The 25,735-nt window shown below is 51.3% G+C and overlaps 11 protein-coding genes across 11 annotated transcripts; 6 read left to right on the top strand and 5 right to left on the bottom strand.

Annotated features, from left to right (window-relative positions):
• Window positions 1-2,564: 2,564 nt before the first annotated feature.
• GLRG_10740 (uncharacterized protein) lies at window positions 2,565-4,304 on the top strand (the record flags this gene model as incomplete). Its single annotated transcript, XM_008101425.1, has 4 exons — window positions 2,565-2,589; window positions 2,673-3,514; window positions 3,576-3,856; window positions 3,920-4,304. 4 exons carry the CDS (start codon window positions 2,565-2,567, stop codon window positions 4,302-4,304), a joined length of 1,533 nt encoding a protein of 510 aa, XP_008099616.1.
• Window positions 4,305-4,763: 459 nt separating this feature from the next.
• Window positions 4,764-5,145, top strand: GLRG_10739 (uncharacterized protein; the record flags this gene model as incomplete). Its single annotated transcript, XM_008101424.1, has 2 exons — window positions 4,764-4,841; window positions 4,942-5,145. The coding sequence occupies 2 exons, from the start codon at window positions 4,764-4,766 to the stop codon at window positions 5,143-5,145; spliced, it is 282 nt and encodes a 93-aa protein (XP_008099615.1).
• A 747-nt stretch (window positions 5,146-5,892) lies between these two features.
• Window positions 5,893-6,171, top strand: GLRG_10738 (uncharacterized protein; the record flags this gene model as incomplete). Its single annotated transcript, XM_008101423.1, has 1 exon — window positions 5,893-6,171. The coding sequence occupies one exon, from the start codon at window positions 5,893-5,895 to the stop codon at window positions 6,169-6,171; it is 279 nt and encodes a 92-aa protein (XP_008099614.1).
• A 495-nt stretch (window positions 6,172-6,666) lies between these two features.
• Window positions 6,667-7,022, top strand: GLRG_10737 (uncharacterized protein; the record flags this gene model as incomplete). The annotated part of the gene is made up of 2 exons (XM_008101422.1): window positions 6,667-6,801; window positions 6,876-7,022. The coding sequence occupies 2 exons, from the start codon at window positions 6,667-6,669 to the stop codon at window positions 7,020-7,022; spliced, it is 282 nt and encodes a 93-aa protein (XP_008099613.1).
• A 3,313-nt stretch (window positions 7,023-10,335) lies between these two features.
• On the bottom strand, window positions 10,336-12,730 carry GLRG_10736 (aminotransferase class I and II; the record flags this gene model as incomplete). Its single annotated transcript, XM_008101421.1, has 2 exons — window positions 10,336-11,893; window positions 11,964-12,730. 2 exons carry the CDS (start codon window positions 12,728-12,730, stop codon window positions 10,336-10,338), a joined length of 2,325 nt encoding a protein of 774 aa, XP_008099612.1.
• A 1,017-nt stretch (window positions 12,731-13,747) lies between these two features.
• GLRG_10735 (DJ-1/PfpI family protein) lies at window positions 13,748-14,492 on the bottom strand (the record flags this gene model as incomplete). Its single annotated transcript, XM_008101420.1, has 2 exons — window positions 13,748-14,359; window positions 14,415-14,492. The coding sequence occupies 2 exons, from the start codon at window positions 14,490-14,492 to the stop codon at window positions 13,748-13,750; spliced, it is 690 nt and encodes a 229-aa protein (XP_008099611.1).
• Window positions 14,493-15,772: 1,280 nt separating this feature from the next.
• Window positions 15,773-17,100, bottom strand: GLRG_10734 (methyltransferase domain-containing protein; the record flags this gene model as incomplete). Its single annotated transcript, XM_008101419.1, has 4 exons — window positions 15,773-15,803; window positions 15,870-16,624; window positions 16,679-16,701; window positions 16,761-17,100. 4 exons carry the CDS (start codon window positions 17,098-17,100, stop codon window positions 15,773-15,775), a joined length of 1,149 nt encoding a protein of 382 aa, XP_008099610.1.
• A 938-nt stretch (window positions 17,101-18,038) lies between these two features.
• On the bottom strand, window positions 18,039-18,518 carry GLRG_10733 (uncharacterized protein; the record flags this gene model as incomplete). The annotated part of the gene is made up of 1 exon (XM_008101418.1): window positions 18,039-18,518. A coding segment is annotated over one exon (480 nt), but the record flags the coding sequence as incomplete, so codon positions are not given.
• Window positions 18,519-19,979: 1,461 nt separating this feature from the next.
• Window positions 19,980-20,859, top strand: GLRG_10732 (uncharacterized protein; the record flags this gene model as incomplete). The annotated part of the gene is made up of 2 exons (XM_008101417.1): window positions 19,980-20,251; window positions 20,319-20,859. 2 exons carry the CDS (start codon window positions 19,980-19,982, stop codon window positions 20,857-20,859), a joined length of 813 nt encoding a protein of 270 aa, XP_008099608.1.
• A 688-nt stretch (window positions 20,860-21,547) lies between these two features.
• GLRG_10731 (TATA box binding protein associated factor) lies at window positions 21,548-23,001 on the top strand (the record flags this gene model as incomplete). Its single annotated transcript, XM_008101416.1, has 2 exons — window positions 21,548-21,938; window positions 22,007-23,001. The coding sequence occupies 2 exons, from the start codon at window positions 21,548-21,550 to the stop codon at window positions 22,999-23,001; spliced, it is 1,386 nt and encodes a 461-aa protein (XP_008099607.1).
• Window positions 23,002-23,749: 748 nt separating this feature from the next.
• GLRG_10730 (succinate dehydrogenase cytochrome b subunit) lies at window positions 23,750-24,500 on the bottom strand (the record flags this gene model as incomplete). The annotated part of the gene is made up of 3 exons (XM_008101415.1): window positions 23,750-24,194; window positions 24,300-24,381; window positions 24,461-24,500. 3 exons carry the CDS (start codon window positions 24,498-24,500, stop codon window positions 23,750-23,752), a joined length of 567 nt encoding a protein of 188 aa, XP_008099606.1.
• Window positions 24,501-25,735: the final 1,235 nt, after the last annotated feature.

The raw sequence follows: 25,735 nt of genomic DNA, 5'->3' as shown, positions 1-25,735 counted from the left end.
AGTCTTTTTACGTTCCTGGATACTTATTTTTCTCCTATTTGACATGGGTAAGGTTTGAGTTCACATTGTTGTTGTGAGTCTCTTGCCCTAGTATGTTGAAGTGTGCGCTTTTTAATGCAAATTGCCTGGGGGAGAAAGATACCCGCCCTGATCCATCAGAAGGGCGAGATCTTCCTCCCACCCATACGCGCATGGGTGTGCACAAACGGAGCCAGGTAAGCCAGGGTATGAGCATCAGTACGTAATCTATAGCCACAGAACAAGCTTCGCGAAGCTTTTGTTTAGTTCGGGTCTCTATTTTGTTCATTCTTGACTCGGTGTTTCGTCGGGCTCGAATACTTGTGATATTCCGCTGGGCCCAAGGAGTGGGGACCTTGAACATCTGTTACCTGTTTCTATCTTGAAGGTCTCCGAGTATATCCTAACGTTATCAATGATCGAATATTGTATGTAGTTTCTCTTTTCGTCTTTGCAGAATATCGCCGGGTTTCGACCTGTATCTTATTCTTGCTATTGTCAGCAATGTGTACGTAACATCCATCATCACCCTTGATGAATAACGACGCTGCCACACAGTAGTAACCAAGTCACCTAGGTAATCGACACAGCCATGTCAACTTTAGTTGCATGGGGTTCTAATCTTTATGATGATCGCCGTTTCATTTAGGTATTCTTATCACGGCGAATGGCCGGACCAAGGTACCTTCTGGGATGTCAGATTTTCTATCTAAGCCTTGGCGTAGTGGCTCTGCAACAGGGGTGAGCCCCGTAGCCCAACTTGTTCGTCGTCGGCCGAGAACCAGCATATGAGCCGATAAAGACCGAGCTGTCTCTAGTCGCAGTGAAGCCCACTGCTCGGCGCAAGCTTTGGTGTCGTGCAATTTCTCCTTGGTCGCTCAGCGATCTCGGTCTCAGATAGCCAAGATAAGAGGTATAAAGCCTCATAGTTGTTTCCTCGCCGTCTCACGCTATCAGATGCTTCCAGAGTATGCCACTTCTCAGAGTTGGGCAACTAGCCACATACGATTAGTGTGGTGAATATAGACCGTGTCTTGGTGAGGATGCTATGTGGAGGGAATTATGAGCCTCCATAACATGTTCATACCCTCACTCATTGTACATGAGAAACGACAAAGACTACCCCGGGCCTGCTTGACTGAGTATTGGACGTCAGAGCAAGTGGCTGCTTTGGGCGGCATAGATGATGAGGGGGTCCCGTCGCGTCCCGGCATGTCCCGTCCCCGGCCCTTCTTTCCGTACGAACCAGGTCCACGGGGAAGGTGGGCCCTATATTTGTCGGCGTCTTTCCGGTTCAGGCAGGGAATGACGTCGATTGAGTAATCGCACATCGTAGAGCCCAGGTACGGATACATCCGAATTACATTACGTGACTGCAACGAGGCAGGTACCTGAGGCACTGTATCAAGTTAGTGTGTACGGAGTGCTCATGTACCTTTATCTGTACCTGCGTCTATCTGCCCAAGGCACAAACGACACGAAAACGGCACACGCCGGTTCCTCTGCCTTTACCCCACTCTTTTATTCTACTATGTACGGAGGAGCCTGTCAATAGTCCTTGCGAAGAATGCCAAGACTAGAAGTGGAGTATTACAGCCTCAGTACGGATACACCGTACATTGCATGTCCACATCCAACGAAGAAACAGATACCAGAGTGTCAGATTCTGCCCTACTGCAGGAAATCAATGTTCTTACTAAATTCGTGACTGAGTCCGGCATTAAGGCCGCCGCCCCCTCTGCCCCTTCCCCCTTGCCCTTTTTCAACTTCTCTTACCCAGACAGAAGGTCACAATCGCACCCGAGAAGTTCCTTCTTTCTTTCCTTTGTCTACGTAGACGGCAGATACGTACTTTGTAACCCCGATTTTCCCCAACCGTCTTCCCCCATTCCCCCCTCTTTCACCCCCCGGACTTCCCCTCACGCCCCACGGCGTCTCTCTCTCGGCCATCGGCCACGTGTTTTCCCTCCTCTTCCAACCAAACACGGCACATTAATCCCATGCCGCGCCGGGAGTGGGACGACTTTATCGTTTATCATCTTCACGCCTTATCCACCCCCAGACGGCAAACACCATGGCATTGGCTTCCCACCCTCAGATGACGTCGCTGCTCCAGCGCCATCAATTTTCTCGCCTTCCCATACGTGCGCCTAACTCGAGACGTCGGCTACCGCAAACCTTTGCAGTCTTCCGCTGCCGGCAGCTGCAGCCTTGCCTTGGACGACTCGGGTCACGCCTAAATGCCCTCTACCCAAAGATGCAACAATGACTTTCGACTCCACCATCTGTCCAACCACTCGCCTTCATTGAGCGAGCATGGGGTTGGGCTCCCTTCAATGTTTCCTTACCCTTCCACAGCCATGCCTTGCTGATGGTTATCAGTTAGCCGCATGTTTGCGACGGAGCAGGGCCACGCAGACGGTTTCATTCACCTATATAATCCTCCGCCTCCCCCTTCGCCCATAGGTATCGATTCATCCCTCCTCGTGGAATCGACTTCAGCTTCATTGTAGCAACGTGGTGTCCCGCTCTTTGCAAGTCCCATCATGTTTCGCATCTACAACATTTACGGTATGCAACCCGGCCCTAGCTCATTCATTTCTGTCATGGGGCTACGTTACCACCCGTCTTTGATGCTGACAAGTCTTGCCCAGCGCTTGCCGCCTTTGGCACCATTGGCGGTATGCTCTTCGGCTTCGATATTAGTTCCATGAGCGCTTGGATCGGTGCCGATTCCTACAAGGAGTATTTCAACCATCCAAGCTCGACCCTGCAGGGCGGCATCACCGCCGCCATGTCCGGCGGTTCCCTGGTTGGCGCTCTTATAGCGGGTTTCCTTGCCGATTGGTGGGGCCGACGCGGCGCCTTGAAGCTCGCCTCCGCCATCTGGATCCTCGGTGCCATCCTCCAGTGCTCTTCTCAGAACGTCCCCCATCTCATCGTCGGCCGTGTCGTCAGTGGTTTTGCCATCGGTATCACGAGTTCTCAATGTTGCGTCTACCTCGCAGAGCTCGCCCCCTCCCGCATTCGTGGACGCATCGTCGGCATCCAACAGTGGTCCATCGAATGGGGTATCCTCATCATGTACCTCATCTCATATGGATGTGCCGTCACCATTGATGGTCCTAGTGCGTTCCGTATCGCATGGGGTGTCCAGGGTATTCCCGGTCTCATCCTTGGCGCTGCTCTTTTCTTCTTCCCCGAGTCCCCTCGTTGGTTGGGCCAGAAGGATCGCTGGGAAGAGTGCCACGAGGTTCTGGCTCATCTGCACGCCGGCGGTGACCACGATGCCCCCGTTGTTCTCGCTGAACTTGACGAAGTCAAGGAGGCTTCCCGTATTGCTGCCGAGTCCAAGAATATTGGTGTTCTCGGTCTCTTCGGTCCCCGCGTCTGGAAACGTACATTAGCAGGCTGCAGCGTTCAGGTATGGCAACAGCTCCTAGGAGGCAATATTATTCTTTATTACCTCATCTATATCTTCAATATGGCTGGCATCGTGAGCTGCTTCCTCCCCACGATTCAATCATGTTAGCGCAAAACTAACACCGGCTTGGCAGACTGGCAATGTTGCCCTGACATCGTCCATCATTCAATATGTCATCTTCCTCGTTACGACCGGAGCCATCCTGCCCATCATTGACCGACTCGGCCGCCGTCCTCTTCTCATCGGCGGTGCCATCATCTGTTGTGTCATTCATTTTACCACCGGTGCCGTAATGAAGGTGCATGGCAATCCCGTCGACAGTGTAGACGGTGACGATAACCTTAGGTGGGCCATCTCCGGCCCTCCCGCCAAAGGTGTCATCGCCCTTTGTTACATCTTCGTCGGTGTCTACGGGTAAGTTTTTGCAATGCTCTCACAGCCCTTCATCATGAAGACCACACAGTTAACTTGCTGCAGCCTTACCTGGGCCCCGATCGGCTGGATCTACGCCTCAGAAGTCTTCCCTCTTAAATACCGCGCCACTGGTGTTGGTTTTGCTGCCGCCTGCAACTGGGCCTTTAATCTCGCCCTCGCCTTCTTCGTCCCGCCCGCCTTCACCAACATCCAGTGGAAGACGTACATGATCTTCGGCACCTTCTGCGCTGTCATGACCGTACACATCTTCTTAACATACCCCGAGACATCCGGCAAAACCCTCGAGGAAATTGATGAGCTCTTTGACGCCAATGTCCCCGCCTGGCGCACTAAGAGCGCTGGTGTGCGCTTCGAGGACCGCGTTGCTGATGCCGAGGGGAAGAAGTCGGATTTCGACGCATCTCACACAGAGAGGGTTGAAGTTTAGTGTTTGTGCAATACGAGCCTCAGGAGCTGACGCTATTCCAAACGGTAGTGATACCCCTACAATACCAACAATCAATAAACTGTAATTGAAGCTGCTTCATCGATCGTGTCTTTTTTAATTAAGCCCCTGCCATCAGGATGAACGTCCGCCAAGCCACCTTTTTTATTATTGTTAAGCCCACCGAATCCGTGTGTATCTTTGCTCCAGATATGGCGGTTGCCACTGACTGCGGAGGCCTTACGTGTTGGCGGGAGAATCATGTGATGCAGCCACAGCATAATGACGTCGGCAATCCTTGACGTCATGGGGATCACAGCGACTTCTGCACCCGTGCATCACCATCAGGTTCCTTTAAGAAGACCACCCATCGAATACTGGTCATTAATTCACAGTTACAATACATCAGAACGATTCAAATCACTTCGAGTAAACAACTTTCCCCACACCAAGTCACTCATAATGTCCTCCCAGAACACCAACAATCAACAACCCGGCCTTGTCGCCGGCCACGCCGAGTACATCAAGGGTGCTGCCGAGGTACAGTTCGAGTCAAACCCAATCCCCTTCTACAGTCCCATTTCAGGATCTGGGGAAATAATCCACGGCGGTAGCTGACATCAAGTGCGAAAACAAATAGGCCGCCATCGGTAGCGTCACAGGTTCTCATGCCTGGACCTCGTCTGGCGAGCAAGACAAGGCGCACGCCGCGTCGACGATGAAGGCCGCCGGCCAACAGCGCGACCCCACGGCACAGGGGTACGGCAAAGTCGAGGAAGTGGCAGGAAAGGCCCTGGGGTGCGACGGTATGAAGCAGGAGGGCGCCGCCAGCAAGCAGAAATAGAGCCGGCCACGCTCGTGTACGATGTCTGTAGGGGAGTTATTAATGAAGAACAACGCACAAGCGTATGGCGCATCTGTACCACCTTTTATATGCTCTTGCTTAGCAGAGTCATCACCCCGCCGGGCCTGCCTCCGCCGTGGCGCGTTCCCCCTTCCCGAGTAGTGTGGTGGCCAGATTTAAGAACTCATCCTTGAGCTCTGTTATAGATGTAGAAAGGGTAAAGAGAACGGGGCTTCAGGTCTGGGGATGAAGACTGCATTTTCATCCATATAATATGGATAATATGAGTCCATGATCTCTCATATAGACTCTCAGTCCAAGGAAGTTAGAATTTTCATGCATACTTGCGCAGGTCACATACTCCCGTGTTCCTTTCTATCTTCATCTTAGAATCAACAATTCAAAACTTGAGCCTTCTTCTCGCAGATGGAGTTCTACTCGCTATCCTCACCCCGCTAACATAAAATTCGCTACCTGCAACCAGTCTTGAACGGGAATTGGTTTGTATTTAAGTAAATTATCCATAGCATATGCTACCGGGCATAGACGATTTAGGAAATGTCTTCGTATTTCCTCTGATATTCCACAGCATCTCTGGCCCCCTTTGATCTCTGCTGTACATCCCCAGCAGTAAATTCATTCTCCAAGTCGCATGCCCCAAGTCATTATTCGCCAAAAGGAAGGTAAACTGTGGATATCTCCTAGCCCCCACGCCCATGCCCACGCCTTGCCTCTTGTAAATTAACAATGCCCAAGCTGCCCTTGTCTCTGATTTATCTGATTGTCAAGCTGCTGCTTAATTCCCTGACGCCTCTGGATCTCATCGTCAAGGCGGCTCTTGAGTTGATATCTGTTCTGGATCTCCGAATCGAGCCTCTGCTTCGTGTTGTAGTCGCAACTTGCGCCGCCGCCGTCGCCGTAGCCGCCCCCATTGCCTCTGGATTCAATGACGGGTACTTTGTTGACGACCTCAAGATCATTCTCTGGAGCATCGAAACTTTCGATTGGTGTTGCAACAATGCTTGAGACGAGAGTAGCGACGAGGAGACTCTTGATGGAAACCATGATGTATTTATGGAGAGGGAGAGAGATTCCTTAGGAGATGGTGGACAAGATAATGATGAAGTGTGGCTTGAGGATCTGTCGAGATGGCCTACTTGTTTGATTTTACTAGGAAACATGATCCGTTGAAAAGGGAGTTATCAGTCCCCTTTTATACTCTTCGAGCTCGAATTCGGAGCCCATTCCGAGGCTTGCTTCTTGGACTTACACCTTTTAGCCCTTGTGCTGTTGGAAGAAAAGTACCGTTGCCGCTATCATGCACAGCCAATGGGCTTTGCCGACATGCTTCGGCCTGGTTGAGTGACAACATCATCACCTCAGCCCCGTGCCGTCGCCGGCAGCTTGGTGTCTCCACCGCTTAAAGTTGCGACGAGGAGCACGAGAGTTTCCGGCCGGGCGTCCCAGGAGAGGAGAGGAAGGCATTCACAACTCGTCGACCCAACCGCTGGAAGCTCATATATGGATGACGAATGCAAGTACGCCCTGGGCACCCTGTCGTTCGAGAAGCGCGCGTCTACCAGTAGCAAGTTTGGACGAAGCCCCGAGAATCTTCCCCCCGGCGGGCACGGCGATCAGCAAAGTCTGGGGGCGGAGGTAAGCTTTCTCCTCTTCGTTCACTTTTATGCGATCCAATTCTATACAAGAGGATTACGACAACTGAGGAATAGCCCTATCAGTCAGGCGGGGTGCCTGTTAGCGCCGTTCCTAAATACCGCCAGCGTGATGGGAAATCGGAGTTGGCTGAGTTTGAAGATGCAGGGCTGACGTGTACCAGCGACTACCCTGTGAGGGAAGAGGAAAGATGCGACGAATAAACGATGAGGTGGACAGCTTCGGTCCAGAGAGTACTGAACCCGGTTGCCGTTGCGCGTCTAGCCGGCCAGATACACTCGTCGAGGGTTGCCGCACTAGTCTCAAAGGGGTCCCCCAACCCGATATGTCGGCATAGCCCCTCCCAGAAGCTTCAAAAGATAATCTCCCAGATTCAGTGCGGCTGCGGTACGTTCACGTACCACCCGGTGGCTTCGTAGGCAAAAAAATAACTTTCTTCACACGAGAGAATGATGGCGGGGGGGGGCCTACTGGCGATCCCGGTGGGGCGGTAATGGACGACGGGAAGCCGTTGATCATCAAGCAAGGGTCCGGTCCGCCTTGTCGCCCTCCTGGTGATCTTTTCCACCTCATCATCCACCGACCGACTGACCCAGGAAGCCCAAGACTTCGGCATCGGATTCGCTTCTCGCTAGAAAAAACTGCTGACACCAAAAATGCCTTGTTGCACGGCATGGTCATTTGGACAGGCGCAGAGACACCATGTGCAATCGAAAGGCCGTCCATGCCCTGACGACACTCTTCGCCCGCCGTTGTTGATGTAAGCCTCATCGGCATGGCTGAAGCGCGACTTCTATAATTCCGCCTGATATTGTCATGGTTCTCCCGACGTGGTCTAACTCCCGGCCTCGACTTTTGACTTCTGCCAAACATGATTTTTGCGCTTTGCATAATCCAGCCATTAGACTCCCGTAGAGAAGAGTAGAGTTCTAGCCGCCACGTACGCGTCATCTAACGTTATAGACGAATCTTGGGTCGATCGCGCCTTACAGCACCGAATACGTTTGCCCAATGCCCCCGCGATTTTTATCGGTCAAATCCCATGTCCCGGACTCCGCGCTCGCCATGTGGAACTCCTATACCTAGTCCCCCGCCCGCGATACCGTGTCGCGCCGGCCTGGCCCCTTCTAAGCTTTCAAAGTCAATCGCTAGGCAGGGGCCCCGGCCTTGTTTATCTTATGCAATGTCGCGGTCCGCAGTCCGCGAATCTCCGGTAGGGCGGGTTAGTAGGTCTCCAAGTACTAGGCTCCGAAAGTTAGGAAAACTTTACTTAACGACCAGTGTCGTTTACGCAAGAAAACGAACCTAGACGCGCGTTGACTTTGTATATCCGAGGATTTCTTTAACCCTGTTAACGGTATTCCCCGATCTCCAGATAGAAACTTTGTCAATCTACTAAAAAAGCTATTAGCCGAACGTACAGTCACTCCTATTTCGACGAGGCTTTGCCTATTTGCCCCTTCATATCGACTCTTCATAGAATATTAATGCTTTCCTAGAACATAAAGTCGACTCCTAGAGCATTAAGTTCCTCTGGACCCAATATCTCCCGGATATCATAAGTGCTAGCCACATCCTGACTGACATCGCCTCACACCATCGCGCCGTGGCGCATCACTCATGCCTTCCTTTGTTTGCCTTTGAAACCAAGGCTTCTCCACTTCTACTTCTGTCCCTTTGGGCCTAAATCAATGCCGACAAGAGGCAATATGCTATCTGGGAGCTATCTCAAAACTCGGCACCACCACTCGACATGGGGCTCTTGAGAGACGAAAACCTGGTCCTCTGGCAACTCCTCGGATATGGCGATATCAACTTAGCACTACATTTTCAATCAGAAAATCTGAGTAATAAGCTATGACAATCTTCTATAAGCAATTTTCTCTTTGTCAGGCTCAATTTTAATACATTTCAGGGTTACAAGAAGGTTATCACAGACAAGCATCTACGCATTGAGATCTCCATATTAGACACCAGAGTTCTAGGATATGTACTTTGGAAGCAATCAAATTAAATTACAAAGAAGCCATAATATCATACCCATTTGATTTGGGGGACTGAGCTTACTGTAAAAGAGCATCACATAGGTTTCATTCTCAGCTTGTCATAACCCATCTCCATTGCCAACCTTACACCGAGAATAGATACCATGCTTTCACAAAGGGGCTGGTTACATTCTTGTTCTTCATGGCACAGACTATAATAACAGTACTTGATGCTGAGCGTCATTCCTTAAGACATTGTGATGGGTTGCTGCACCTACTGAGTGCCATAGCACAGACACCTCGGCCAGTAACCCGGGTAGAAATTCGGCATATGTCTAAGCCCTCAGCGTGCAGCCCATTGAATGGCAAGAGTGCAATCAAAGTTCAAGAAGAAAGCTAGCGGGTGGCCAGAACTAGCAGAAGAGGGAGGCGTAACAGGAATACAATATCACGACCACGTCCCTGTTAGGAGTCTAAGACCAAGTGCCTGTAAAAAGGGCTCAGGGTGGCTGCATGACTGGCGAATGAGATATCATTTTCAAAGGTGTATTCTCCTAGCAGATTTGCTACCATGGCTTTGGTAATGGTGACAGCGGACTTTGACCAGATTTAAACAGACTCTGACTAACCAGAGGCTAAATCGACCGATGCAAGGGAGTCGCGGGCAGTGCTGTATAAAAGCCTTTGCCACAACATCATCGGGGCACATTCCATACACAGTTTTGCCCGCCGGCTGGTACTTGTTAGTAGTTCTAGCCTGGTTGAAATGGGCGTTGAGTCCGAGTGGAAAACAATCCTTAAATAAACAGTTTTGTCACTTCGATGCATATACTCATAAAGTCTTTGTATTTCGATTGACTGTCTGCGCGATGCCGCGCGCTTCTAGGACATGTGGTGGCCAAGTGGGATTGTTATTTTCGTCGTGCGCCTTCTAGCTTCAAGTATACGTTGCTGAAAGTAAAACCTTGTCCCTCTTATTATAGCGATAATAACCCCTTAAATGTTGAAAAGGTGTGACTCGCAATGCCCGGGGCTGATTTTGTCTTGGCGTCTAGATCATCCTTTGAGAAAAGAGGGATGATCATGATCTTTTGCCATGTCCTACCGAAATACTGATCCAAGTGGAATGAAATAGATGTTTGGAAAGAAGAACCCATGCACATGATGATTCCCTCGGGAGATTCTTATCATTTCAGCACAGAGCATCAAGGCGAGAGATCAAACGGATAAGTTATCTCAATTTCACCAGACGCACTCAAGACCGGGCAAGCTTATATATCACAGGCCCCAAAATCAAGAAATAGCTGGCCCCCCCTTACTACTTGGCCTAATTTTCCAAAAAGGTTGTTTGCAAAAGCTCTCTCTGCAGAACTCTATCCCAGAAGCCCGATGTCATCGACAAAGCCACGACGCAGCCCGGCTTTGGTTTCGTTAAGAATGTTCAAGCCTAGAGCACAGCACTCTGGGCTTCTTGGTACACAACAACAATCAAGCCGTGCAACATCCATATCCATTCATTAGTTGCCAAGTCCTACTCTAGAGCGGCGCGTAACATGTCCATGATGAAAGGTGGCGGAGACGTGGTAAACGTGTAACCCCGACTTGTGTACCGAAGTTCTCGGATCAAACTCTCTGTGCCGGTAACAAAACCCGTAGGCAAACCAAATATGCGGTCATACGACCCGCACACAAGAAAATGGACGTTTTTTCCAGAGGGCAAAAGAATGAGGTCTCTCGGGTCCAGACACTGGGAGGTGCAGTGAAGTAAGATTGTCATGACAGACTCGGGGCCCACAAGAGCAGCCATCTCCGCAAGCGTGGCCGACAAGAGATCGTGAGGTGAATCGTCTCCAACGCGGACGTATACTGTCATGCACAGTTTTTTAATTCCTTCAGCGAGCTTTCTGACCTGGATGGCAAGCTGGAACAGGTCGATGTAGCCAAGCAACACCGGGGCATCCTGTTTCGGTACCATCGTAAGTCCATCGCAGACGAACTGAGACACACCGCGTTCAAAAAGCATGTAGTTCTTTCCGTGCCCCAATAGGGGACGTGAAACAGCTGCAATCGTGGAAGCAAGTCCAATGGATGCATCCGGATAAGTCAGTCCAGCTTCCATGCCTGTCGCCTTAGCAATGAGGCTTTCGACTGAGATATGGGGTGGGAACGTGCCACAGGTCAATCTTGTACCTCCAGCACCGATTCCATACTGGGCCCGGGAAGCGTGTCCGGCCTGGATTATCCGCTGGCCGCAGGTTTTGTCGAAAAGTTGCCTCTGCTGACTGGCTGAGCTTCCTGTAGCATCCCTCTTGATGAGATGTTGAACATGCTTGGCGACTTTTGGTGCTTCATCGATGCCTTCTACAATCAAGAAAGAATGGGTATCATTCTTGAAAGAAATGCGGGCGATTCCAGCTGTCTTACAAAGACCCGCGTGGGCAGCAGCTTGGACGACAGCATGGACAAGTTGATTTACCTCCTCGTCGGTGAAATCTGCCGACAAGTTGATACGGACCCTGCTCTCCCAGAATGGTACAGCAGGGGTACACACAGGAGTTGCTAGCAATCCATGACGGCGCAGTGCGTATGACAGCTTCGCAGCAACAGTCGGCCTGCCAGTATAGATAGGAAGTACATGGACGCCAGCGTCGCCGTAGACAAAGATGCCGAAACGTCCCAGCTCTTTGCGACAGAAACGTGTGATTTCAGTAAGCCGTTGGAGGTTGCGCTTAATTCGGTTGGGCTGGCCCAATAGCCATATCGTTTGCGCCATCGTAGAGCTCGGCAAGGAGACGATGTTCTTGTCGTCCAGGTTGCCGATGCGTTTCAGCACCGCCTGTTCGAAAACTTTCTTGCCCGTAATCATACCTCCAATACCACCAACAGCTTTTGAAAGGCTGCCAGTCCGGATATCGATTAGATCCCAAGGCAAGGGCCTTTCCGGATGGCTGTCGTTCCAATACTCGAGGCATCCACGGCCCGTCTTGCCGAGAGATAGGAAAGAATGCGCCTCGTTGCAATATAGAACAAACTTGTACTTTTTTTTCAAGCGATAGATCTCGGCCAGCGGCGGAACGTCGCCATGCGTGCTTTTATATAAAAGCTTGGTCAGAAACAGGCATACGCAAAGTCTCTGCGGTAGAAGACTTGGATACTAACCTATACAGTCCCTCAATGGCGACGATTATAGTAACAGTATCATCAACACAGCCGCTAAGCAATATCGCAAGTTGTTCCATGTTGTTGTGTTTGAACTTTTTCAGGCTCGAAGATGGTCCGAGGAAGACTCCAGTAAACATCGAGTTATGGCAGTACTCGTCCATGATGACGACTGTGGGACCATCACTCAAGGCTGGCAGCGCAATGTAATTCGACCCGTATCCAGTGCCCGTCGTAAAACAAAAGTCTGCACCTAGAAATCTAGCAATCGCGCGGTGCGTCTCGTCTCGGAGGAATGGTACAGCGGTGCTATCAGAAACCGGCAACAACTCCAGACACATTTGTTGGAGCGCCTCGGACTCCGGTGTGATCCGGTAGAAGCCGGCGTAATTGTGGGATGCTCCATTCACAAGTTTGCTTACCGACCCGAAGGCGTCGTGCGCTTCGATTCGGCCGAGACACTGAGTGATAAGAACGCGGGAGTTGGCGCCCCACCAGTTAAATAAGGGCTCAGCAAAGTTGTAGGCGAAGAGTCCTGTTTTTGAGATAGGCTTGCTGGTGCTGTTCCTCTCGGTTATGCGTACTCTTAGTCTTGTGATAGCTAGCCGTAACAGTTCGCGGGTTTTCTTAGCTTTCGCAATGCGGGGAGGTCGTCGCGATTTAATAATAGTGAGATTTGACGGGGTTATGGACAATGGAGTTGTAACCTGCTCCGAATTTCCAGGCGTAACAGGGACAGAAACGGCGGCACTCTTGGTATCCTCCATTGCCTTTCTATTGCTGGAATACAATGCGTAAGCAGATTGGATCAAAAGTTGGCGACAGGAACGATTGAAGGGAAACATACGACGGGTGACAGCACTGGACGCCAACAGAAAAGGATAATTTCGGCGGTAGTCCGCCCATCTCTATATGATTAGTAGTTCTACTAATGTTCTTGAAACCGCTTGGACCCTGACTTTTGCTATTATCTATGTGTTGACCAGGTAACATGAACTCTACTGTGGCGGCATTGTTTATCATAGCAAACGGATAGCGGCACATTGTAGATCGTCACACCATAACTAGCGTCTACAGCGCCACGCAAGCTCAAACCAAACTGATCGTACTGTTTGAAGGTGTGAGCGCCCAATCTTAACTACAACTCGCATGTGCGTTAGAAATTTCAATAGTTGTACCAGAATCTCGAATACATGTAGATGTAGGTATTGTGGATGCTGAACACACTTGTGTTTCTTGATGACTATTGGCACTACCTTACCAACGTTTCATAAGCCTCCAAACTTGGAAAGGTCACATACAAGCAAGTCCTGCAAGGGAGCTTAACACACCTGCTCTTATTAGCAGCGGGAGGAGCTGAGAGTGTTCCTCAAGATATTTGAGGCGGAAAGGGCTTCTCTGGCGTTTGGCCGACCACGAAAAGACCTTCCTATTTCCCAAAATGCCACATGCGTCGAGCCCATATGCAATGTGGTCTTGATCTCCGATTCCCATGTTTGAAGTTTCGACTGAGCAGGGAGCGGGAAGATCGTCGATACCATCATAATCTGCGATCTGGTCGACAACACTCTTCTCGTATTTGTCAGCGTTTCAATACCAAGACTTCAAGTGGAGATGATGGAAAGCCAAAACTGGTACTTCGCTCATCATTGATGTCAACGGGCTTTGTTTGATCATACGTATAGTCACTATCGAAAAAAGGATAATTGAAAACATGCTATAGTTTATGGTATATCAACTATCCATCATAACCCGATTCATCATTATATCATTATGCTCATTTTTCACAAGCCAAGAGCTTTGACAATAGCTTTACCAACCCCGAGGGCCGAAGCAGGGTTCTGGCCAGTGATGACGATGCCATCAACAACAACCTTTTCACCCCAAGGGGCATCAGCACTCTCGTACTTGCCGCCGTTCTCCTTGAGGCGGTTCTCGAGTAAGAAGTTCATCTCGGCGGTGTAGCCAGCCTGGTCCTCCTCAGTGTTGGAGAAGCCAGTGACTCTCTTGCCCTTGACGAGGTACTCGCCGTCATTTGTCTTGGCGTTAACGATGGAGGCGGGGCCGTGGCAGACGGAGGCGACGGGCTTGTTCTGAGCGGCGAACTCAGCGATGAGCTTGTGCGAATCGGCGTCAAAGGCGAGGTCGTACATGGGGCCGTGGCCGCCGGGGTAGAAGATGGCGTCGAACTCGGAGGCGCGACCGACGAATTTGGACAGCGGCTCGGTGTTCTCCCAGACTTCCTTGTGCTTCTCGAGGAAGTTCTTGGATGAAGGGTCGCTGGAGAACATCTCAACAGAAGCCGGGTCAAGGGGGGCGACACCGCCCTTGGGAGAGGCGAAGGTCATCTCAACACCGGCCTCTTTGAGCACATCATAAGGGTGGGCAAGCTCGGGCTGAAACTGATAGTTAGCAATGACTGAAAAAGGGGATGGAAGAGCATTGACGCACCAGGTACCAGCCGATGGTCTTACCAGACTTCTCAGTCTTGTTGGTAGAGGTGAGAACGACAAGAACCTTGGGGGCCATTGTGTTTGATGCTTGGATTAATTATTTAGAGTAGATTGAAAGCTCAATGTTTGGATAATTGGGGGTATCTTGTGTGTCGGGTTCAATGGTGCTCGAGGTCCTGTTGCTAGAATTGGTGCGTCTTGTCAGACGGGCTGGGGTGCTGGGCGCTTTTGTACTTGCATCGAAACCCACCATAGTTCGATCGACCCTCTGGCCATCATGGCATTTCTGGCCAATTACCCCACATTTGGAATCAAGGAGCTTGCTTAGCTGAAAAGGGACCGCGGATTGTAGTGCTGGAAATGACTGCTTCTCTGGACCAATTGATCAGCTTGACGTCACAACCATGTGCTTCTTTTCACTTTGTTCCATGGGAGGGACCCCTAACATGTATTCGTTGACGTGGGAACCCCGCCAAAGTTTCTTCAGCAGCTGGAAGAAAAGGCACAACTCCACATTTCTTTTCAAATCTTTACGCTGGGTTGTCAAAGCATACGGACGAATAAACTCTCCGGCTGCTTCCATGCCTTACCAGAAGCAGCTACAGGATCAGGGGGAGGTCCTGGGCTTGGTTGCAGGAGGATGACATTAATCGTTGACAGCGAGTGGGGTTAACAGCGATCGGTTGACTTGGGAAGAGAGCACGAGAGGTAGGTAGGCCTTAATGCCGATGGGGCACGTCGTCATAACGCCGATGATCCTATCCAATGTCGAGAGACCCGGCTTTGCTGCCGTTCCTGGCACCCTGACGAAATGGTTCGGAGTGTGGATCAGCCTCGGGCTCCAAACTACGATGTACTTTTCTGGACAGTTGAACCCAACGTTGTCGGGGTCTCCGTGTGCTCCACACTTTGCGTGGTATGCTGGAAAATGCCTTCGTGATATGGAGCAGTCAGCCCCAAGTGACTCTTTAGTTCAAGCGCGAAGCCTAAAGTATGAATGATGCTTGCATAATGTGGCACAACCTAAGCTCTAGACTGGATGGCAGACGCCACAGTGGCAGTGAAGATATGCCTCGTGTCGCACTCGTAAGATTAGTAAACGTAATTACACTATCCCGAGCCATACATTTTTGCAATAAGAAACAGGTCATTCCCTTTTTCTCAGCACTTGAGGATACAGTAGGATTCCTCTATCTGCCCCATAGAGTGAGTATACATGGTGTCCTCAAGTGCTTGGCGCCATGATTTGAAGGCACTGCATTGTGTAAATAAATCGCGCACTTTTCATGGCTTCCTCCGCGTAATTTATACTTTGACAGCCCCTCAATCGCCTTTCGAGGAAGCTGGCATTCACGTCTACTGCGGTTTCTGTCCCCATATGGACATGCTGCATAATACAGCTTTTAGTCTGTATCACCAATATTGTCGATATCGCTGAGAAAGGGAAACTCACACCGTAATGTACGCATGGATTTTCTTGTCCGCCATGTCCCTCCTCACGTCAACGAGCAATAGCTCAACTGCCTCCTGAGACCAGCCCAGCACTTGGGTGAAGATCTTCATTGTGATGCCTTGCACTCCTTCGAGGTTGTTCGTCATCTGCATGGCGCCCAGGATTTTCTGGTTTCTGCCTCGCGCCCAGGGGGAAGTTGGCACTGCGAAGCGTCTCTCCTGAACGTTCTGCAACCCGGCACTAGTCATGTACCTCGCATACTCGAATGGCGATAGCGCATCACGTCCAGCCTTCCGAATGCCCTCCAGAAGATGATCGTTCCACCGCCTGAGCGAAGTGCCTTCCAGAGAGTTATCCACAGCCCTGAAGTCGATCACCGTCTCCTGGAATTCGACCCATCCACCTGGATTCAAGTTGTCGTACACTTGACCGAACAGTTTCGGAAGATCAAAGATAGAAGTGCACATGTACCGGCCGTGGATGTAATCGAACCTTTGCCCGAAGACCCACTCGTCTTCTGCATCGTCGATCTCGAAACGGCAATTGGCGGGGACGTATTCGGGTTGGATCGGGCTGAGGTCGGTGCCCACCACTTCTGATTCCGGGTTCCTATCTGCGAACTCTATTGCCCAGATGCCCGTCCCGGTGCCGATGTCGAGAACGCGGTGGGGCTTGGAGACGGGGGCCAGGCCGAGTTCGTCGTTGAAGATACGGAGGGCGATTGCATGCTGTAGGTCCAGGCGGCTTTGTTCTTTCTAATAACTATGAATCAGTCATCAGGGTCTGCTGGGCTTTGCAGCATTACAGACCTCGTCGTTGGGGAGGAAATATTCTGAAGCTTGTTGTCAGCCAGGTATTATACGGAGGCGGTCTTCCATGGTACTAGCTCACTGCCTTCCTTATATCTGTGATACGTCCTGCCAAACTCTTCTACAAACCTGTACATGCTCGATGTCACTGAGGCAGATGAAGAAGCTCTATCGGCATCGATACCCAAAGCTGAATCGGCGTCGCTAAGGCCAGTGTCAATGCTTAACGACACGGGAGCCCCGTTGTCAACGTGCCAAGCGTTCAGCACGCCAAGCGCAGCGGCTGTCAGTCTATTGGGTCCAGCACCGTCACCTGTTGGTGTAGCAAACCGGTCAATGCTGACGCTTTCACTGCTCCCTTGATCTGATATCCGTCGATGATCCCGCTTTGGGCCACCAGCTTCGTGGTTTGGTGCTTCCATCTCACCAGTTGCACCTCTGGCTGGTAGCGCAGAATAAGGTGTCGATGGGATACTCTGGCGAGAATGTACTGGCGACGCAACGATGAAAACTGGAGTCCACGCCAAGAGACAGCAGGGCAGTACTCTTATAGAAGAATGCCGACACCATGGCTGATCCGCTCCACATCCAATGGTCGAAAGGGGCTGAATATCGGCGAAACTAGTTGTACGCCATTGTTGAATACCCCGCGAGTCTTATCTTAGCGGGCATGCCATCGCCCTGTTTGTCTTAGTGAGGCATGACGCTAGCTCTAAATTCCGCCAGAGATATGGGGGATGCATTTTGCGATCACCTGGTTTTGTCCATGCGTGCATTCGGATTGTTTTGCTATCAAAGCTTGAGCTAATAACCCCTGCAATTGTGGCTTCTTTAGGAGCGCCCTTAGCGTAGCCACATGATATCAGGAACTCCTAGGATTCCATTGTGCAGCAAGTAGTGTTGTTAATATCATGAGTCTAAAACAATGGCCTTCGATATCACGTGTTGTAACATAACATACCTTATCTAAAGAGGGAATAGCAGTAGAAATGTAGGAAAGACTTGGTCCGAGAATCTTTACGCATAAGCATATTCGTACTATCAGCCATACTGATGTACAGTTCTTTTCCAGAGTTGAGCATCCTTTCCCCCTATGTCCCCCTACTCTCCTTTGCACTCTCCTCGTGAACCTTTCTTCTGCACTACTACCACTGCTTGTTTCGTTGGGCCACGGCATCACTGACTCACCTTGCAACGCTGTCATGCGATCCGCCTGGATATCATTCTAGCCCACCCTACTTGACAGATTCAGACTGGCTGTCTTGATGGATGCTTTTGATAAAGTCGCTGATTCTATGAAGCAATTGCAAATCCTGCATAGCATACATTATCTATCCAACATAATTACAAAGACTTCCACTTAGATATCAGAATACCCGAACCTCAAACCATTTCGCCTCTGACAATAACCCCGCTTACAGCCCTCACAGAGATCAGCCTTATGTGGGGGGCCGTCTTTCCCAGAGAAGACCGGCCGATCCGTTTCGACCCCTGCCCAAGTTTTAAGCCGGTATGCGACTCGTTCGATGTAGGACTGCTCATCGAGAGTGAAATTGCCAAGATTATTACATGAAGAACAGTGCTGGTTGAATACAGTGGCGTTGTAACCGTTTTTGGGGTATCCTTTAATTAAGATCGTCACCATCTTACTGGTCCATGTCGACTTTGGACAGTCATCATTGTCGCAAGTGAATCTCCCCATCACGTAGGTATTGTACTCATTGCAGGATTTCTTGCTACAGTTTTCGTTGAACCATGTAGAGGGAAGGTCTTCAGCCACAGCTTCTAAAACCCGTTCATGGAGAGATGGATAGATAAAACTCGTTGCTGCCCTTCTCTTGAATGACTTCTGTTTTGCCATTTGGTTGCACAATAATTGCGATTACTGAAGATGGGCTGGTATGTGTGGCAGAGATTGTTGCAATGGCTGTTGTTAGTGCATGTAATGAAGGGGTAGATCAACTCGATTATATAGGAATCACACACTATTGCAGCAAAGGAAAGCAGCTTAGCTAGCATTCGTGGCCGTCCATAAAGTCAATCACATCGCGAGATGTTACAAACTTAGCTTATTTGCAGAAGCTTCCTCAGCAATAGTTAGGGTGTGGCATCAAAGCAAAGGTCTTACTCTTACCGACTAATCAGGTGAAGCAAAAGAGACAATTCACGAGAAAATCAAGTGGGAGTAGATGGAACTTATGGTTTGTTTAATGACGCTATGGATCTGCATCTTGAAAGCAACTTGTGCAGCGTCTTATACGTCCCAGATATGCATAACAGTACCGACTAGGTATTGATACAAAGCGTTTATTACACCCCGACAATACCCGATGGTCCCCTTTCGTCAATCGATGACGCTGTCATGGAGCAGCTTTATTAGTAATAACTCAGTATTCTTCTACAGAACTGGGGCATTTGGAGTGGGGATCAGGAAGTTTCAACTTTGTAGGCAAGAAATATGACGAGGCTGCACATAGAATTATAGAGCAGTGGTAGTGTAGTTCTTCCCCGACTCAACCAATAAGTTGTCTACCACCGTGAATTCATTGATACAACTACAGGAACTGTTTATATCACGCAGACCCGATGCCGCTAATAATAGGCAAGGTTCAACGTTGTATATCACTCATGGCGATTTTCAATCTTGGCAGATATCTTTGAAATCAATCACAAATGCCAATTGAACTCTAGTTTAACCCAAAACACCGATGGCTAATAGTTTCTGGAGGTAGCGTTTCCAACCTACCTACGCCGATGGGTATTTAATGCACCAAGCCAAGTTCAATCGTATCATCTCGACAAATTATTCAGTAGTTGATACATTCCTGAAATGCGATGACAGATACGGGACAAGGTATGGCTGTGTTCGGCCTGTATGCCCTTGTCAATGCAATCCAACAGAATGCAGATCCGTCAGCATGGCTGAGCAGGGCAGGGCAGGCTACAACGGGTCGAGGCCCGCTTTGAAATGCCGGGGCCGGCCGTCTTGTTCAAAATGACTGGTTACTCCTGGGTGAGATTGTAAGCGCCAAGTTTCCTAGACTCTCGCACTCGCATCCGTTTACTCAATTTGTGGACCCTCGAGCGGCCTCCATCACCGCAGCCTCTGTCACCGGCAGGCGTTAATGATTTATGTGCCTCCAAAGTCCAGTGGCCGCCCTCGAAGAATATCAAGAGGATACTTAAACCAAACCAAACACTTTCTTGTGTGCCCGTCTTATACTATCCCAGCTTCATCTTGTTGTGTGACGGCGAGCACATTCACAATACGGACTTTGCTGGTGCCCATTATCTTCGCAACATGGCGCGCGAATTCCGGTACCGCGACGGCGTGGCCATCGCTCAGATTATTATATTTTCCATATTTCCTTTCTTCGGCATTCTTTTTCGCGTGCAAAAGAAGATGGGCTGGTTCGGCGTTTCTTTCATTTCGACAATACGCATAATCGGCGCCGGTTGCATGCTAGGCACCATCACGAACAATTCCAGGGCAGTCTGGGCTACCATATTTGTCTGCGAATCACTAGGGCTCGTCATCCTCACTTTCACCTTGCTAGATCTTCTCAAGAGGGTGTAAGTATTTGTTTTTGTGCCAGCATTCTTTGTAAACCGTATGGATTTCTGACCTCTGATCTTGCAGAAACTCGTTCATCCAAATCCTCACCTCGTGGCACTTCCGCATACCCGAGCTAATCTGCTGGGCCGGCCTCGCCATTTCGATCGCCGACTACGCTCTTGCAAGCAGGAAAGCAGACAACGCCATGGCGCCCGGGTCGCTGACCAAAGCTGGAGTGGGGCTCTTTGTAGCACTTTACTTCTGGGGAGTGCTGCTTTTTATACTCCTAGCGCGGAAATGGAAACAGGTTCCTCAGTCTGAAAGGCGTTCATTGATAGGCTTCGCCTCCTGTTTCCCGTTTATGGTTGTCCGTATCTCATATACGATAGCATATGTCAGTACAGGCGAGAGAAGGTTTAGCGCCGTGAACGGCGACACGACAACTTACCTTTTCATGACCATGCTGATGGAGTTTGCCGTCTTGGCTTGTGTGGTATGTACTGTCTGGGGTCTTGACAGGTTATATCAGCAAGTCAAAGATCCCGGGAGCACGAACAGGGATGGGAGTGAATTGGAAGACCTCGTCGACTCAAGTAAGCAACGAGTTCGGGGTCCCGAGTCATAATGCAGTTTGAATACTAGATTCATCCCAACTCAATCTTGCAGTTTGTTGTTCATCCCTAGATGCAAAAAAAGAAACAAAAGCGTACTGTAAATGTTTAGTCTGATAATAACGCCACAAAAGTCGCCCAAACTTGCATAGCTCTCTACTGAATATGATGCCACTATTCAATTTCTCTAATCATGTAATGTTCTGTCGCACGAAAACAAGGCCGTCAATTGCGGGCAGCAATTAGCGCCTTACATCACCTAGCTAAATATTCGAAATGGAGCATTCGTACAGACATTGATACGGGGTCCCTTTAGCTTCCACATGTGTCACTTGAGACCTATGCAGTATTCAGAGTGCTTCCTCTTGAGCCATGGACTTGATGATGCAAAAAATGACACGATTCATGCATAATATATTTTGATGTTATTTCTCGGACTTTACTAAGAGCTAGAAGGAAGGAGGAAGGGCCAGATGCGAGGTATTTCCGAAGTGCCTAGGTACCTAGCGTGGCCCCACCCCGACCGGCCGGGCCCCGAGCTCGCTAGCAGTTCCGCCGCGCTCGTGCTACCCCAACTTTCAGTTCCCCATCAGCCTCGTCCAATTCTCAACCCGCGCGTCGTCCCCTCCCCGTGCCGCAAACACCACCAACGCTCCTCGTTACAATCAGTCAACTCGCCGACCCTGTCACGAGCAAGGCGCGATGGCGACCCAGGACTCGCCAAAGCTGCTCTGGAACCCGGACAATGTCAGAGACGTTGCCGAGTCCGTCGGCATCACCAACCTCAACGACGACGCGCTGCGCTGCCTGACCCAGGATGTCGAGTACCGCATCGGCCAAGTCCTCGTCGAGGCGCTCCGCTTCATGCGCGCCTCCCGCCGCACCACCCTCACCGTCAACGACATCAGCACCGCCCTCAAGGCCCTCAACATCGAGCCACTGTACGGCTACGACTCGACGCGCCCGCTGCGCTACGGCGAGGCCAGCCTTGGCCCCGGCCAGCCGCTATTCTACATCGAGGACGAGGAGGTCGACTTCGAGAAGCTCATCAACGCGCCCCTGCCAAAAGTGCCAAGAGATATGAGCTTTACCGGTGCGCACCTTCCCTCTCCCTCCTCGCGAGTCGTGCGTCTGTGCTAACCTCTCTTTCAATCGTTACAGCACACTGGCTCGCCATCGAGGGTGTCCAGCCGTCAATTCCTCAGAACCCGACGACGGCCGAGTCGCGGAGCCAAGAGCTCGTCCCCAAGGGCCCCGGCGCCAACCCGGCCCTTGCCGCCCTCGCCGGCAACGACAGCGTCTCCTTCCGCCCGGCCGTCAAGCACGTCGTCTCCAAGGAGCTCATCCTCTACTTCGAAAAGGTCCAAAACGCCCTCCTCGACGACAACCCGGACGAGGAGGTCGTGCGCCTGCGCCAGGCCGCCCTCGAGTCCGTCCGCGACGACCCCGGCCTGCACCAGCTGATCCCCTACTTCATAAACTTCGTCGCCAACCAGGTTACCCACCGCCTCGACGACGTCTTCACCCTCCGCCAGGCCATGGAGCTCACGGCCGCCCTCATCGCCAACACCAAGCTCTACCTCGACCCCTACGCCAACGCCATTGCCGCCCCCGTGCTGACGTGCATCCTCGGCCGCAAGATCGGCGGCGACGACGCCGCCGACGCCATGCGGGAACAGTACCAGCTCAGGGAGTTCTCGGCCTCGCTGCTTGGCCAGATCGCCCGCAAGTACGCCGCCTCCAACAACCTGCTCCGTCCCAAGCTCGTCCGGACGTGCCTCAAGTTCTTCATGGACCCGGATAAGCCGCCCGCCACTCACTTTGGCGCCATCACCGGCGTCGCCGCCGCCGGCGGGCCCGAGGCGGTGCGCGTGCTCGTCCTCAAGTGCCTGCGGGCGTACCACGACAACATCCTGCAGCCGCTCAAGGACAAGGGCGAGGGCGTCGAGTTCGAGATGCTCGTCGGCGGGATCCTCAAGGCCATCGCCACCATGACCGAGGACGACAGGGCGACCGTCAACGGCATCAACGGCACCGGCGGCAACTACGCCGCCGAGCTCAACGAGTTCATCGGCCCCATCCTGGGCGAGCGGCTGAACAGCATGGGCAACCGGAGGCTGATCAAGCACGTCCTGGATGCCAGGAACATTGAATAGTATGAGGGCCTGCAGAGGTTATTCTTCGAAAGAGGCGTCACGGCGTTTGGATTTGGGCAGGGTAAAATAGGATCCAGGGAGGCATACCACATAAGTTGCGATGCGGTGTACAAACGCTCAATTGAATTTCTCGACGTATATCAAGTCCCACGCTCTGTGCCATCGTCATGTGATAGTCTCGTAGGGCGGGGCGTATGGTTCATGAAGGTAGTCGATCAACATCTTGACAGAAAAAGGTAGATATTTGGGAATTGTAGGGCATAACCAGGGAGAAAGGCCCTGTAATTGGATCTCGAGATTCAGGTCCGTCTGCTTCGCCTAAAGCATCAATCACAAGACGTTCTATCTCTTCTTCCGTGTGTCGCTGAAAGGGTTTGAGGAGCGCGGGATTATTTTCTGGTCGTTATTTTTCGTAGAATTCACCACTCGCCCCAGTGCTTCTCCACCCCAAGGTATGATCACGGCGGTATGTCAATAGAAGACGCCATAGGTGAAACAATTGATTAACGTGCTTGTTACTCAAGGGAATTCATTTTACAATTTTCACTCTATACAATTCCCCTCGCCTTAAGCATAAGGGAAGAGGCCGTACGCCCAGCAGTCCAGGCGCCAGCCGATCAGAACTCCCCCAATCTCCCCAATTTGTATCTCAACACCTCACCCCCATTACCACCTTCGCCGACGAGACTCCTGCACTTCGAGCCTAGCGTCACCTCCCATTTCGGCTCTTCCCTGTCTCTCGCTCCGTCTACCACGCAAAGGCCAGGCCGGCGGCGGAGACCAGCGAGGTGGACCAGATGATCCAGCCCCACCGGATGATCTCGGGCTTGGTAAAGCCCTTGACGAGGTCGTAGGTCAGGTGGCGAATGCCGTTGAAGAAGTGGAAGGTGAAGGGCCAGGCGACGAGGAACTTGAGGCCGCCCTTTGCGGCGAGGGGCAGAGCACCGAAGGCGGCGACGAGCGACTGGCTCTCGACGTGCCAGCCGAGCAGGGGCGCGACGAGGTAGGTGCCGAAGTAAACGTAAAAGGCCGCGGACAGGCCGCCGCCGGTGATACGGGTCCAGATGGAGGCACCGAACCACGTCTGCTCCATCTTGTAGATGGACAAGTGCGGGGAGACGGGACGGTTGAGGCGCTGCTTGGCGAGGAGATCGAGGCCGTCGTCGGGGGTGAGCTTGGTAGTCGCGACAGGGCTATAATGCGTGCACAGTTAGTGGCTTGTGATTTCATATGCCGGTGTTCCGACGTTGGATGCATCGGATTGCTTCAGGGTTGGGGGGGAGGGATCAATTGCGTACCGGATCTGGGTCGTCGACATGTGCGACGCGGCGACGATCTTGGGAATCTGAGAGTTGAAGAAGACGGAGGGCTTTCCTGCCGCTGTTACCATACCGAAACCACATCGTCAGCCTTCCATCGTTCCTCTTCACTCCTCACGTTTTCAATGATGCAAACGAACCTCGGCGCAGGGCCGACACGCCCACCCGCTGCGCAATCATGATGGATATGTGTGCCGTGGGGTTTGGGGTGTTTCTTCCAGTAGCGATTCGAACTCAGAGAGATTTGTTCAGGTCGGCAGGGGGGGCGCTCTTTCGTGGACGAGCGGTCGGAGCGGGATATCGTTGGGGGAGTTGATATTGTGTTGATGTCAAGCTCTCTCTACAAGAATAAAATGGGGACCCTTCTAGCGCTGCTCATCTGCCTTCCGATGGCAGCAAAGCACGGAAACCCCCTCGGCTTTTCGGCTGCGGTCGACCAATCAGCAAAGACTACTTCCTAAGCTTCGCACGCCACGTGATTTGCGCCAAAACAGAAGGAAAGAGCCGCTGTTATCTTAGCTAAGCAGGAGCCCACAGTGCACGTGCCCCCCTCGGAAATTTTCTCCTACGGCCACAAAACCAGCGCGCCTCTCCGCGGCTTCTTCCCTCCTTCTTCTTCTTTTTCTTCTCTTCAGATAGCAACGGCCGCCCGCCGCAGTATAACTAATGGTGCCTCCAACTCCCTTGGGAGGAGGATAGTACCCATGAAAGGCGCTGCTGGCAAAGCCCTTGGGCTGAAGGGTGGTCGGAGAGTAATTCTGGGAATGGATCCTTCGTTGATCTCGGGTTCTGGTTTGCAGCCGTCTAGAAGCCGTTTCATTTATAGGCATCTACATACTTTCGCCTTGATTGAATGTTTACGTGGGGAGTTAGTATCTCGCGATGCCGGGCTTCCGAGCTCGTGTCGGTGGCATCTGCAGCTCCCAGATCAGCACTTGGGATGGCTCATGAACTGTTGATTTTGCCGTGATTTCCCACGAGCTTTTTATACACAGGGTCGCTCTACCCTCGTGCAAGCCGTTGCGAGAAACATGTTTATGCCCTGCCGTTAGGATCATTTGTGTACCTATGCGACCCTAACCAGGGACCGCCTGGGATATCTACTAAACTAGGGTCTCTAAAAATGATTTAACGAGACCAAGCATACTGGTTTCCATGGAAAGCCATGTTTGTGGCTTTGGCCGACTCCTGCAAATACAACATGCCATGTGTCTCTAGCCCCCATATTACCTCACCAATTCACGCTGTGTTACCCAACCTAGTGATAGGGTCGCCTGTTATCAGGAGGAGGCCGTTGAACTATCACCTGCAGGGCATTGAATCTCATCTCTCAAGACGGATTTCTATGAACAAGGACAAGGGCAAGTTCCTGGCACCACCATCGCTTGACCGGAACAGTAGTCCGATATGAAGTC

The sequence above is a fragment of the Colletotrichum graminicola genome, assembly GCF_000149035.1.
Source record: "Colletotrichum graminicola M1.001 genomic scaffold supercont1.66, whole genome shotgun sequence".
In the NCBI taxonomy this organism is placed as follows: domain Eukaryota; kingdom Fungi; phylum Ascomycota; class Sordariomycetes; order Glomerellales; family Glomerellaceae; genus Colletotrichum; species Colletotrichum graminicola.
Note: the sequence above shows the minus strand (reverse complement) of the source record. Positions and strands in the feature narration are given on the sequence as shown.